This window comes from Bactrocera tryoni, chromosome 5 (assembly GCF_016617805.1).
Source record: "Bactrocera tryoni isolate S06 chromosome 5, CSIRO_BtryS06_freeze2, whole genome shotgun sequence".
Taxonomy (NCBI): Eukaryota; Metazoa; Arthropoda; class Insecta; order Diptera; family Tephritidae; genus Bactrocera; species Bactrocera tryoni.
Window position 1 is genome coordinate 37,285,380 of NC_052503.1, and position 13,098 is coordinate 37,298,477.

Below are 13,098 nucleotides of genomic sequence, written 5' to 3' on the forward strand. Positions count from 1 at the left end.
GAAAATCCAATTGGCGACATGTAGCGAAAAGAAGAAACGACTGACGCGCTGTTGTTATCTCGGCTATAACCGCGAAAGCGGTATCTACGTCAATAAAGGAGAAGGAGGAGAACGTAACGCACGACTGAGGTGTTTCGATTTGTATAGTAACTAGGGACCAACTCAGAAAAATACACTTCTTTTTTGAATATCATTTAATAACAATTTCCGGTTGCGTTTTTGTCAGAATGTACAAGAATTTTATTATTACTGAAGCCAAAACAATTCTTGAAAATATAAGGCATAAAATTTGTATTTCGGATAAAACCACTTTAAGTTTCATCAATATCTCGAAGTAGTACAAAATATGATCCGCTCGCTTTGAATATCTGAAATACAAAACGAAATTATTGGCATTTAAGTAGTTTTAAGGAAGCGATATATAATTTTTTCACAGAATGATTTTGCTTGGCTTTTCTAGCTAATAAGCAATCTATTTTGCAAATGTATTTTAATTTCATGTAAACTATAATCAGAACGAGCTGTTGAGGATCTTGACATGCTGGAGTAGACTAAATGCCTTCGAGGTAGTCTTTTTTCTGCAGCTGATGCTGCTGGTACATGAAAATATCGAATGAGATGTTATTGGAGTTGCTAAGCTGTCAACTTGAGTCTAATATTAATATTTAAATATATATGTAATTTTAGCGATCAACTTTCGCAGGTAAATGCATTTTATATACAGTTTTCCATGAAATCACTTATCAGTACGTTTTGAATAGTGGAAATGCAAGGTTCATTTGTTATTTACTTACACCCATCAAAGTAGCCAAGGACATTACTGTGAACCAGGATATTTGGAAACAGAATTTTTTATTTGAGCGCATAATGATCATTCTCAATGTCTTCTTAAAGGCATCTGTTTCGTGGTACCACTCACAGTTATAACAAGCTAACGGAATCTTTTCCAGCTGAAAATATATAAACATGTTTACGGATGGTCTATACTGTGGGTACTGACGATTACCTCGTTGGCCAGGAACTGTCCGTTGACGTAGTGCATGCAATCGCCGGTTGTAGCGGCACATAAATACATTAACATGCGAATAAAAGTAATTTTATTTGATTCCTACAATAAGGTATAAATATGTAGATGGATTACATATATACAATATATGGTATAAGTATGTACATTAAGAAGTTGTTAACTTCAATATCACTCACCAAGCCGAAGTTCATCTCGAAGAGTACAAAGCCGTAAATTGCCAGACTATGAAGAAATTGGGAAAGACAAATGTGTCTGAAAAGCTGATTGACCTGGTCGATAAACCTAAAAAATTATATGTTTTTGTCATAAAATTCTATTACAGAGAAATAAACACATATGGTATAGAAAATAATAAAAAATGGAGCAAAAAAAAAAACCAAACAAGTAAGGAAGGGCTAAGTTCGGGTGTCACCGAACATTTTATACTCTCGCTTGATAAAGTGATAATCGAGATTTCATTATACGTCATTTACATATTTTTCAAATACCCTATTTTTTTTAAGTTTTATTCCGCAATCATCATTGGTTCCTAATGTATGTACTCGTATTATACAGAAAAGGCATCAGATGGAATTCAAAATAGCGTTATATTGGAAGAAGGCGTGGTTATGAACCGATTTCACCCATATTTCGTACATGTCATCAGGGTGTTAAGAAAATATATATACCGAATTTCATTGAAATCGGTGGAGTAGCTCCTGAGATATGATTTTTGGTCCATAAGTGGGCGAGGCCACGCCCATTTTCAATTTAAAAAAAAAGCCTGGGTGCAGCTTCCTTCAGCATTTTCTTCGGTTAACGCACTTTTAGTGATTTTCAACATAACCTTTGTATGGGAGGTGGGCGTGGTTATTATCCGATTTCTTCCATTTTTGAATTGTATATGGAAATGCCTGAAGAAAACGACTCTATAGAGTTTGGTTGACATAGCTATAGTAGTTTCCGAGATACGTACAAAAAACTTAGTAGGGGGCGGGGCCACGCCCACTTTTCCAAAAAAATTACGTCCAAATATGCCCCTCCCTAATGCGATCCATTGTGCCATTAGTTATGACACTTTATAGCTTTTCGGTTTCCGCCATTTTGTGGGCGTGGCAGTGGTCCGATTTTGCCCATCTTCGAACTTAACCTTCTTATGGAGCCAAGGAATACGTGTACCAAGTTTCATCATGATATCTCAATTTTTACTCAAGTTACAGCTTGCACGGACGGACGGACGGACAGACGGACGGACGGACAGACAGACAACCGGATTTCGACTTTACTCGTCGCCCTGATCCCTTTGATATACATAACCCTATATCTGACTCTTTTAGTTTTAGGACTTACAAACAACCGTTATGTGAACAAAACTATAATACTCTCCTTAGCAACATTGTTGCGAGAGTATAAAAATGTATAGTTTGCAGACGGCCGTATCTAAGCATTATTGGGTCCACTGAGTTCTAACCAATTAAGTACTGATTAACAACTGGATTTGACAAAATGTCTGATGCGTTGGAAGGCGCGTAAGATATCCCGTCTCAGCCGTCTGTTGTTGTTGTTATTATTGTAATGGGTACCTAATCCGCGTTAGGATGGTAAGATGCATGCAGAGAGGCTGATGTTATGCGGGGACTCATTGGACGCTGTGAATGGCGGTCAGTGCATTTCGGAAGTTAGTTGCGTCCGAAGTCTGGTCGGTGTATTGTTTTATATCCTCGATGTAGTTGGGGAAATACCTCTTGACACTCAAGGGAGACGATTTCGCTCCAAGCAGGTGACTGCAGAGATAATTTCTGCAAAAGCACTCCAGCAGGAACTGCGTGTGGAGAAGTTCATTACGCTCCTTAACTGTTCAAACAAGTTTGCAGCTTCCTTATCTGCACTTCACTGCATCCAGGTGACCTTATTGATGCGGCGTAGTTAATGATCGGCTCGTAACGTTTCTCTGTCCTTTCCCTTTGTCCTTGATTATGTTTAGCCAGTTTTCTCTTGAAAGTCTACCTAGAAAGCTAATGGATTTAGCTGTTAAAAAAGATTTTAGCAGAGATGACTGCTCCTGATCCTGGCTCACATTTAGTTTATCCCCCGCTGATTCTGTCGAAAACAGTACCAGTGGTCCAGTGTCTGAAAAATCCTCTGTGATAAAGCGTAAGTGCATGTGGACTATTTTATCCATTGGTCCCTTCCTTATCGAGCTATACCTAAAGGTTCTTAAGGAAAACGTCTTCAATTTTGCCGAGATTTCCATGGCAATGCTAATGGACGGCAGGTTGAATAATCTTTATAGTGCAGCCTTTGGAGCAGGTTCTAACGCTCCCTTTGTGCAGAGAACAGCAATTCGCTGAATCCGCTTCATCTGGAGGGTTATGCGTAGAGGGGCGTCACTGAGCTTTGTAAACCTATCTTCCACATTGATTTTAAATACTTGTATAAATTTGCTGTCCAAAATTATTTCCAGACTCTTGATATAATTCTTAGTATTTAACTCCACCCGGGAGAGCCTCGGATGTTTCCTCGATTTTGAACGTACTTGTGAAGAGTATCATACCCGCGCTACTGGCATTCATCTGTAGGAGAGCCGATATTGCCCTTTGGTGTATAAGTGTATAATTTTTTTATAACGTCACTATTGCTGTTTTCTTTTTTTAAGAACAAATCAATTTACTGACTCATACTCTGTAACATGTTTTCCAACTTATTGTTGTTCTTGTAAATAAGCGTTAAGTGAACAAAATTAATAGCTCTTGGGCCTTAAACAAATATGTGCCTTAAGTCTTACTCAAGAGTGCGTTGATGTTGCACTATACAGTAGCGCAAATATTCCACACGTTGCGGTTTTGGAACAAGAGTTGACGTGCATTTCTCTAACAATAGACATAACACCTGGACCAATCCACAGGAATGCTTACAAAGCACTAAAAAAGAACACTGGAAGCTAATGGCACCTGTAAAATATGTTGTTCAAAATAAAGGGTTTCTTTGGATCTGCACCCACACATATTTACTTGGGTATGACTTACTCATGCCGGCGACCAGGAGCGAGCAAGCACCGAAAAACATGTCCATTGCGTAATACGGAGAGGCCATTCCTTTGTGCAGAAACATCGGATAGCCAGTGAAAGCTGTTTGAAATAAGAAATAAATTTTATTTAATGGAATTCTTTAGTTTTATGAAGATAATATTCACATACGCAGGATATACACATAATTTGGTGTGCCTTGTAAATGATTATATAAGTTTTTGAAGAATGCATAAAAGAAATAGTTGGACATAATGCAGATGCAGGTTGCCAAAGTGAACAGAAGCTGTCCCCTCGCCTGTTTCCAACTGATTTCCATAATTGCGTTAATCTCCTTCTTCAGAGTGCTTTTGATTGGCATGCCTAGCAAAAAATTATATGTTTGTTTACGTGAAGCTACTCAATTACTATTAGATTTTTACCGGTTTGAAAGATTTCGATTCCTTGCAGCAGTTCATGTGTTTCAGCTTTGCGAAGCAATTTATGAAATCTTTGCTGAGTGAACAACATGTAAGCCATTTTAATTAAGCCGGTCGTCGTTTGCAGCGCTGTAGTAGAAGTCTTCAAAGTTAAGTAATTTATCAGTTTTTATTCAAAATGGAGTGTCGCCAAACAATACTTTGTACTTGACCCATTCTTAGAATGCTACAAAACTAATTTACTTTCGAGCTTCAAATATCAATTAGAGAAAGCTTGAAATCCCAGAAAATCCTTACACAGATACCGCTTCCTGTTAGCAATATTAGTTTCGGATCTGTTTGAGAAGCAAAAGCGTGTCAATGGAGGAGGAAATACCTGGATGTTTCTACCTCACACTTCTCCCTGACAAATTTTTCGAAGTGCGTCTGATAAGATTTTTAGCCTTACCGAATGAATGCCTATTGAACAATATCCAATAAGAATTTCTACTATAGTGGTACTTTGCTAAGGAGAAGTAATTCAGACGATCTCCTGTTTTCTGCTCTAGATCAAACCGATCTTGCAGTTGCACAGCAGTGGGTCGTCGACTAGCGTCTGATAAGCGCACGCGAGGTACCTTGGACCAGTGCTAGAACGCAAGACACTAATGGAGATCCAACTCGATTATATTCAACTATGAGGGTGCCCTTCTGGCTAGCTCGTCGGATTTACAATATCCGGCGATTTCGAATCTCTCCTAGAGTCGACTCCTCCTTCCCAACTACATATTCCTCGTCGTTATATGAGTAGAGAAAAACCGCCACAAGTTTTCTAGAATGCAGTTAGAGGGGGAAAGAATTTCGGCTTTGCAAGCTAGTAACACTTTATTTGGGAGATCAGCATTGCTGAAAGCGATTTTGTACATTTTTAGTACCAGTATAAAACTTTTATTATGAATTAGTTTTCTATTAAAATTTCCCTTCAAAGTGGCATTTGCTAACTTTTCGTCTACTACCTGGAACGGTTATAGTCAAAGACATTGATCAACTATTTTTTAAAAACTCGCACGAAATAAAAATTGGCTGAATTATTGAATCATGAAACAGAAAAGTTGTATTATAAATAGGATAATTGTTATACAAGGCTGTATATCAAGATATTTCTACTTACCTCAGCTATCAATGGGATATCGCCTTGTGCTTGTTGTATCATTAACCAGTGCGGATATAGAGCAATACAACTTGCAATTATGAACAGAATATTGATGCTGGTAAAAGAAAAAAAATTATTTCTTACGTCGATTATATAACATTAGCAGTCCGAATATGCATACATGGGTTACATAAATCTGGATAATAGCATATCCAAACTGGACACCAAAGGAAATAAAAAGTTCTAGTGAAAACATGTCAAACGGTTTTTTACTTTTTGTCGAATAGGTAGGTTAATAAACAAAATTGTCACATTTGGAGTAACGAGGAGCCACAAGATATTGTTAAGACGCCCTCTCAACCTCAAAATATCTCTGTAAGGTCTGCTCTGTAGACAGAGGTAATCATGCCATATCGCTGGACTATTTTTGTTGCGGTTTTCTGAAGTCGCTTATTTGCGGAGATAAACGCGAGACGATGCACGCTTTGGAAGAAAATATTCGTAGCGTTATTGCTAATATACTGCAAAGGTGGTCGGAAATTGGAGCTCTAAAATATTAGGTTGTCAAATATCTCGCTTCCGCCGTTTTGTCTTTTGAATTTTGCGACTATGTATAAAGCGCTACAGAGCTCGCATCTAGCAATACTATACATCTTATCGTTGACTTAACCTACAAAACGATGCTATGCATGATTAGTTTGGCGATTGCATTCAACAGTTATAGATGTGTAAACATGGAGTTCACTAACGCCGAAATTCGCGCTATTTTAAAGTTTTCCTTCATTAAAGGAAAATCCGCTAGAGAAACATTTCGTGAAATTAATGGTGTTTTCGGCTTCGGCGATTCAAGGCGGGTGAAAACGACACCATGGATAAGCCAGTCGGCGGAAGACCTATGACGACCAATACCGATCAAATCATGTAAAACATCAAGTTTGACCGGTATGTGGCATCTCATGACATCGCCCAGAAGATGGGAATTAGTCACCAAACCATTTTAAACCTTCTGGACCGAATCAACGCCTGCGATATGCTGCTGAAACGGAAAGAACTCGACCCAGTTTTGAAGCGGATGGTGACTGGCGACGAAAAATGGATAACATGCGAAAATATCAAGTGAAAGCGGTAGTGGTCGAAGGCCGGTGAATCGTCCCAAACAGTGGTCAATCCGGGATTGACGACCAAGAAGACTTTTGCTGTGTGATTGGTGAGATTGGAAGGGAATCACCTACTATGATGCTGCTAAATAACGAAAACGTGTTATCACTGAAATATTAAGAAGTATCATTGTTAACAGAACACTCAGCTGAGCAGCAATAAACTTGAAAGCAAATTTTATGACGACACTGACTTAACTTTCCAACTTCTTTTCGGTTTTTGAAATATTACACACTTATTCAGACACTCTTCTTAAGCATTACAGCGACAACCAGGAATTTCTTATTAACATTGACATTTAGGAATATTTAAATGAATATATTCTGCTCTCTGGAGTAACTCACATTTTCCACCATCTATTGCACTTCGTTTGAGCATTCAGGTTAATGCCGATTATATATGATATTCTCTTCAATTCTCTTATTCGCCAATGATTGCGAGTTCGCAACTCATTCATTTCCCTTATGCTGTACATAGTTTGTAAGAGTTTCAACTTTAACTTGTAGTATAAGACGCACTTAGGTTCAACACTTTATCTTAACTGTTGAAAGAAATTGTGTGTTCCGCTATTTATATATACATATTGGTGGTGGATAACGTTCAATAAGTCTGACGAGCTAATCTAAACCAGTGCACAACAATCTGCAATGAATTTTACTTAAATTTTGCTCTTATTTTGCGAAATTATGCAAATGTTTTGCGAATAACTCAGAGATATCCCTCCGAAAGATAATCAGATTAGTCTCACTACAGTTAGAATGCCTTATTTTTACTTTAAAACATAAACTATTTGCTAGGGTTATCTCATAATTTGGTTCATATGCGAATTGAAGAATTATCTTTCAACATGTGTTGAGTTTATATAAATCCGTCGCATTCGAGTGTGCGCGCCCGTAGTTATCCTTTAAATTACTCCAAAGTTTGAATTGGCTATACATATGATTAACTTTCTAATGCTTATATAATTTTCTAGCTAAGTGTAGCTTTCCTACTTTGAACGATTATTTGCTGCGTAAGACTAAAATGTAGATGCGAGCAGAAGTATAACGGTATATTATACTTACTAGCCAACTAGGTTTTTTATTACAAAAGTTCATAACGGTATGTTAACATACTAGACAAACTATGATACCTTCAAAGACAAATTTCAAAATTTGGATATTAAGCTTTGATTTAAAACTCGCCGAAAACTTGAGTAATAGCCATTTTGCGAGAGAAACTTAATTTGTATGAAAAACTATTCTTGAATATAAACAAATCCTTTAGGTTCATCAGTCGTACTATCATATAGAAAGGGAGAAATGTATGCATATTTACCACTAAATAGTATGACATGTTAGGTGAAGCATTTCCTTTTAATTTAGGTGATACATCTCCAATTCTGACCGAATTTATAAACACTTTGAAGTTTACAGAGATTCAAACCTTGTAAACGCAAAATTGTTAGATTTTTTGTATTTGCGAAAGGAGAGAAATCATTACCATATCCATCAGTTTTTCCAGAAAAATTTATTTTCAATTCATTGCAAGTTCCTTTCACTGCTTTGTTTAGGTAGAATATTTTCTATCTAAAAAAATTGATTTAAAGAAGTCAACTTACAGATTTACATTCGAACTTCGGAGTGACTTTGTACCGTATACATATATCGGTCAATATGTGAGTTATCCTAATGAAAATAAGAGAGCGTGTTTTACTCATAACAGTGTATCCTTGTGCCAAAAATGGAAAAAACTTGGCCTAGCCCTTAAATAACTAATATCAGGATTTTCGATCATCTGACTTTACTATATTTGATTGGTTTTACACTTTAAAGTATTTCCCTGGCTATGTTTCTTGCAAGTTGCATGAGTATAAAATGTTCGGTTGCACCCGAATTTAGCGCTTCCTTATTTGTTTATAATTAATTCACCTTCCAAAATGATATTTGTTGGAGCTCATATAGTTATTACAGTGCGCTTTTGCACAAAAATGCAAATTATAGCTGTTCCATGATTACCTGTTATTAGCGTTTGCGAAATGCAAAACCCGTTGTTATACGAGTACTGTCACAACATGTTGCAACATAGTATTATAGAAACTGAAAAGAACCATTCAGCTAATGAGAGGTTTGTATTGCAGATGGGAGGGATCAGTACCTTGCCACGCGCAAAATGTCGATAGTTGAAAGCCTTTAAAATCACATAACTAAGTTTAGAATTAATAGCTCTAAATATTTCAGTTTTTTTTCAAATTAAATAGAGTATTACAATAGCGTTCAAGAAACCATTGAAATTATGTAATGGATTACCGGTGTAGCCGACGCATATTATTAATAAATAAAATAATCACAAAACTTATTAATTTACACATTGATGTACGGAAACTATATGCCTCTCTTTAGCATAACTTTTAGGAGCATAATGATATGGGAAAAATCAGCAAGATCAGTTTTGACAATTTGTGAATGAATATTCTTTTTTAAAAGTTGTAAATTTGTTTGGGTAAATGTTTTAGAGGGAAGATGGAGTCATGTGTAGAAGTTCATGCAAGTGAGGACGGTTCTCTGATCGCCATTCACTTGGGAGTGGAACAACAAGCCTCGGATGAGAGGTGATGACGACCATGGAAAATGAATTACGCGGCAATAATCGCGTAAGCGGTGTCTACGCCAGTAAAGAAGAAGAAGAAATGTTTTAGAGCAACAACTGATACTTCAGAAGAGATATGGGATACGCTCAAATGTAATATAATTGTATATAGTAGTATATACTATATATCAAAACTTGTTTGTCTCGCTAAAGTAATCATTACGAAACGAGTAGGAGCTCCTCTAGCTACTTGTGGTTTACTTCTTGACCCAGACCAAATCAGCAAGCGCTGGTAATATACCAGCAGGTCCAGGGAAAGATCCAATGAACTCCTTGCACTCAGCAGATTCCACCTATCTCGATGTAGCAGGAATTCTGTCTCGATAATGTCCGATCGGGATTCATGCAGTAAGATAAAATATTTTACATGTTGCCATGTTGTAGAATCATCTCAACACTTACTCCTCGAATATTCTTCCGTTGGTAGATCAAGGTAAAACGATCTCGGATGCATACTTTTTAACAGCCAAGGGAAATAGTGGCAGTGGAAATAAACCCCGTAAGCAGATTTGTGATAGGGTCAAGGCGTTTTTACCGATATCTGATACCCAAATGTAGATTTTTTTGTACATAATAGTCTAAGTGGGATCTCTCAAAAATGGTGAGATTCGGCCTTCCATTCATTTTTTATGGAGAATCTTCGAGCCACTATTAGAAAAGTTGCTGAAGAGATCGACATACCAGTTAACTCATGCCAGACAATTTTTTGCAAATTTTGGGCATGTAGTGTGTTCTAACGAAGTTCATTCCAAAATTGCTAAATTTTTACTGAAAACAATTGTCGCTTGAGCATAGGAATTGTGGGATGACGTTGACGGATATAGTTATGATATCGAAACCAAAGTCCAATCGTCTCAAAGGAAGAGTCAAGTAGAATCAAGGCCAAAAAAATCGCTGAGACAGCTCAAGAGCGTACCAAAATTGGCATATCGTAACTGCTTCGAGGATTGGAAAAACGATTACACAAGTGTACTAAGCAGAGAGGCATTATTTTGTAGGAGACAAGATAGAAATTGATGAATAAATAAATATTTTGTGAGAAAATCGAAAATTCATCTTATTTTTTTAATTGACCTCGTAAATTAACAAATACGCAAATGGTGATGATACCGTCATCTAAAGTCAAACCAAAATGATATCATCGCAGCATCGCTGTGTCAATGGCGCCTCATCACGTAATTTTTTCGTAGTAGCTTATGAGTGTATCATTTCGAGTCACGTCACGTTTTTCACAATTCGATAAGATTCTATTGCTTTTGGCGCAGCCAAACAAGTATACATATAGTACAGTTGTCAGATTTTGATACGAATATTAAGGAAATAGAAGTTAAGGATATTACTCTTTCTTCTCAAGTTTTAATTTCAGAAATTTTGCATTAACAAAAAGTCATATATGCTATTTATTGATCATAGCACACACATACAAATATTATTGACTTCCTTATAAAATATCTCGAATAGGCAATGTAAAGTTTCAATTATTTAAGAAATTAATTGCCATAAATAATTTAGTCATACAAAAATATAATAGTAGCAATCAACAATCCTTATCTCGGTTTTTTGCTATCGTCGCTCTTACGAAATTATTGCAAACTCCTACAGTCCAAGAGATCTGATTAATCACTCTCTAACAAGCTCCAAAATAAAAAAAAATTATTTTACAAATAAAAGCCATTACCTGTTTGCTAAAATTTTACAACCCCATCATACTAATGTACTTCGTGGAAAGTACACTATGTTCGCTTTTCCGCACTGTCATGTCTGTTAACCTCATAATGCGTAATATGAAGCTTTATATACAATTTTTGCGAAGTTTGATTTAAACTACATTCTAAAACGTACACAGTAAATATTACACAGCCAGCAGGAAGTATAACAGTTAACAGTCTATCACTTGGCCACCCGAAGGTTGCCTTCATTCAAAACGAAGCTTGTAATTTTAACATTGTCAGAAACAATCAAATAGTGATTGGATAAAACATACTTACATACGTAGGTTGCCTTTTATATTTCAGGATTTGGTAACCCTAGTGTCGCAATCTGGCAACAAAAAACTTCATCGTAAAATTTGACATTTTTGATGTTGCGTTATTTGTGTTGTTAACATGAACTTAAACAAGAAAAAACGTTAACTTCGGTTGCACCGAAGCTAAATACCCTTCACAGGTGCATTTCTGTTAGTAACTATGTGTTCAGTTTGTATGGAAGCTATATGCTATAATTAACCGATCTGAACAATTTCTACCGATATTACATTGTTGCTTTAGATTCTAAAGTTTAGAAAATAACGTATACCAAATTTCGTGAATATATCTTGTCAAATGTGAAAGTTTTCCATACAAGCATTTAATTCCGATCGTTCAGTTTGTATTGCAGCTATATGTTATAGTGGTCCGTTATCGGCCGTTCCGACAAATGAGCAGCTTCTTGAAGAGAAAATGACGTTTGCAAAATTTCAGAACGATATCTTAAAAACTGAGGGCTAGTTCGTATATATACATGCAGACAGACGGACGGACAGACAGACGGACATGGCTAAATCGACTCAGCTCGACATACTGATCATTTATATATCTACTTTATAGAGTCTCCGACGATTCCTTCTGGGTGTTACAAACTTCGTGACAAACTTAATACACCCTGTTCAGGGTATAAATATTCACATCAGCCAAAAAATGGAATTAAATCGCGTCAATGAACTTAATTCAGTTTCTTGAACTTAAAAATTTGTCTTTAAAAAAATTGTTCTCGCCGGATCCCGCCATATTTATCAATCACTCAAAAAACGGCTCATGTCTATTGGTCGAGGGAAATGGTAACAAAATACGATAGCAGTGCTTCGAAACATGTCTATAATGTGACTGATAATAGTGTTATGCGTATGATCCCGCAAGCAAACAGAAATCACTGTGTGGGTTTTTCAAAATGAGCCGAATCCAACAGAAGCTGCTCACGGATGAAAACTTCCAAGAAAATAGTATCATTTTTTGTTGAAAAACTAAACTTGTCACGGAACAGTACATTTTGAGTAGAACACAACTATTTTTTTATCGACTCGTCCCGATAAGCAGAATTCCTTTTAAAAAGAGTACCGTAAGCCGGTATCTATGGGCAACCTTGAACATGCGAATTCCGATTCCAAGCTCATTGAGAGCATTATAAGGCAACAATCATTGGAATGTAGGGAAAAAACGAGACGAAACCAAAAAAGCCACAACAAGCCGCTCAAAAATCACGGTTATACTCATTGTTCTTTTTTTTCGGAATTCGAGGAATTGTGGAAGAACAAATTATCGATGCTCCACAATGATAATGTACCAACGCATCTAGCTGCGATTGTGGCCGAATTTACTGACAAAAAGGCAATAATACCATCGATCTAGCACTGCACTCGCCAAGTTTGGCTCCGTGTGACTTTTTTTGTTCCCCAAACTGAAATTGCCGCTCCATGAAATCCGTTTTCAGTCGATCGAAGAGATAAAACAAAAATCGCGGAAAAAGCTGAAGGCCATCCCAAAAAGTGCTTATGAAAAGTGTTACGATTACTGGAAAGATCATGGGCATAAGTGTATAACATCTGGTAAGGCTTACTATGAGGGCGACAAAATAAATATTTATAATTTATAATTTCTGGTCACAATGTATGTGACATGGCTGTAAGTTTTTCGGTTTACCAGAACACATTCAGAACAGCGGCAAGCTCCTCAGTTCTTGTTCTTTTTGTTTAAG

At 36.7% G+C, this 13,098-nt stretch overlaps 1 protein-coding gene across 2 annotated transcripts; it reads right to left on the reverse strand.

Annotated features, from left to right (window-relative positions):
- Nucleotides 1–211: 211 nt before the first annotated feature.
- LOC120776518 (odorant receptor 63a-like) lies at nucleotides 212–7,264 on the reverse strand. Of its 2 annotated transcripts, none has more exons than XM_040107241.1 (10): nucleotides 7,086–7,264; nucleotides 5,602–5,698; nucleotides 4,455–4,593; nucleotides 4,204–4,395; nucleotides 4,033–4,134; nucleotides 3,792–3,957; nucleotides 1,204–1,309; nucleotides 1,007–1,108; nucleotides 795–950; nucleotides 212–368 (listed from the first exon to the last, which is right to left on the reverse strand). In XM_040107241.1, the coding sequence occupies exons 1-10, from the start codon at nucleotides 7,214–7,216 to the stop codon at nucleotides 312–314; spliced, it is 1,248 nt and encodes a 415-aa protein (XP_039963175.1). In that variant the 5' UTR covers nucleotides 7,217–7,264; the 3' UTR covers nucleotides 212–311. The 2 variants fall into 2 exon arrangements, with proteins under 2 accessions (XP_039963175.1, XP_039963174.1); XM_040107240.1 differs by having other exon boundaries at nucleotides 4,018–4,134.
- Between the last annotated feature and the right edge of the window lie 5,834 nt (nucleotides 7,265–13,098).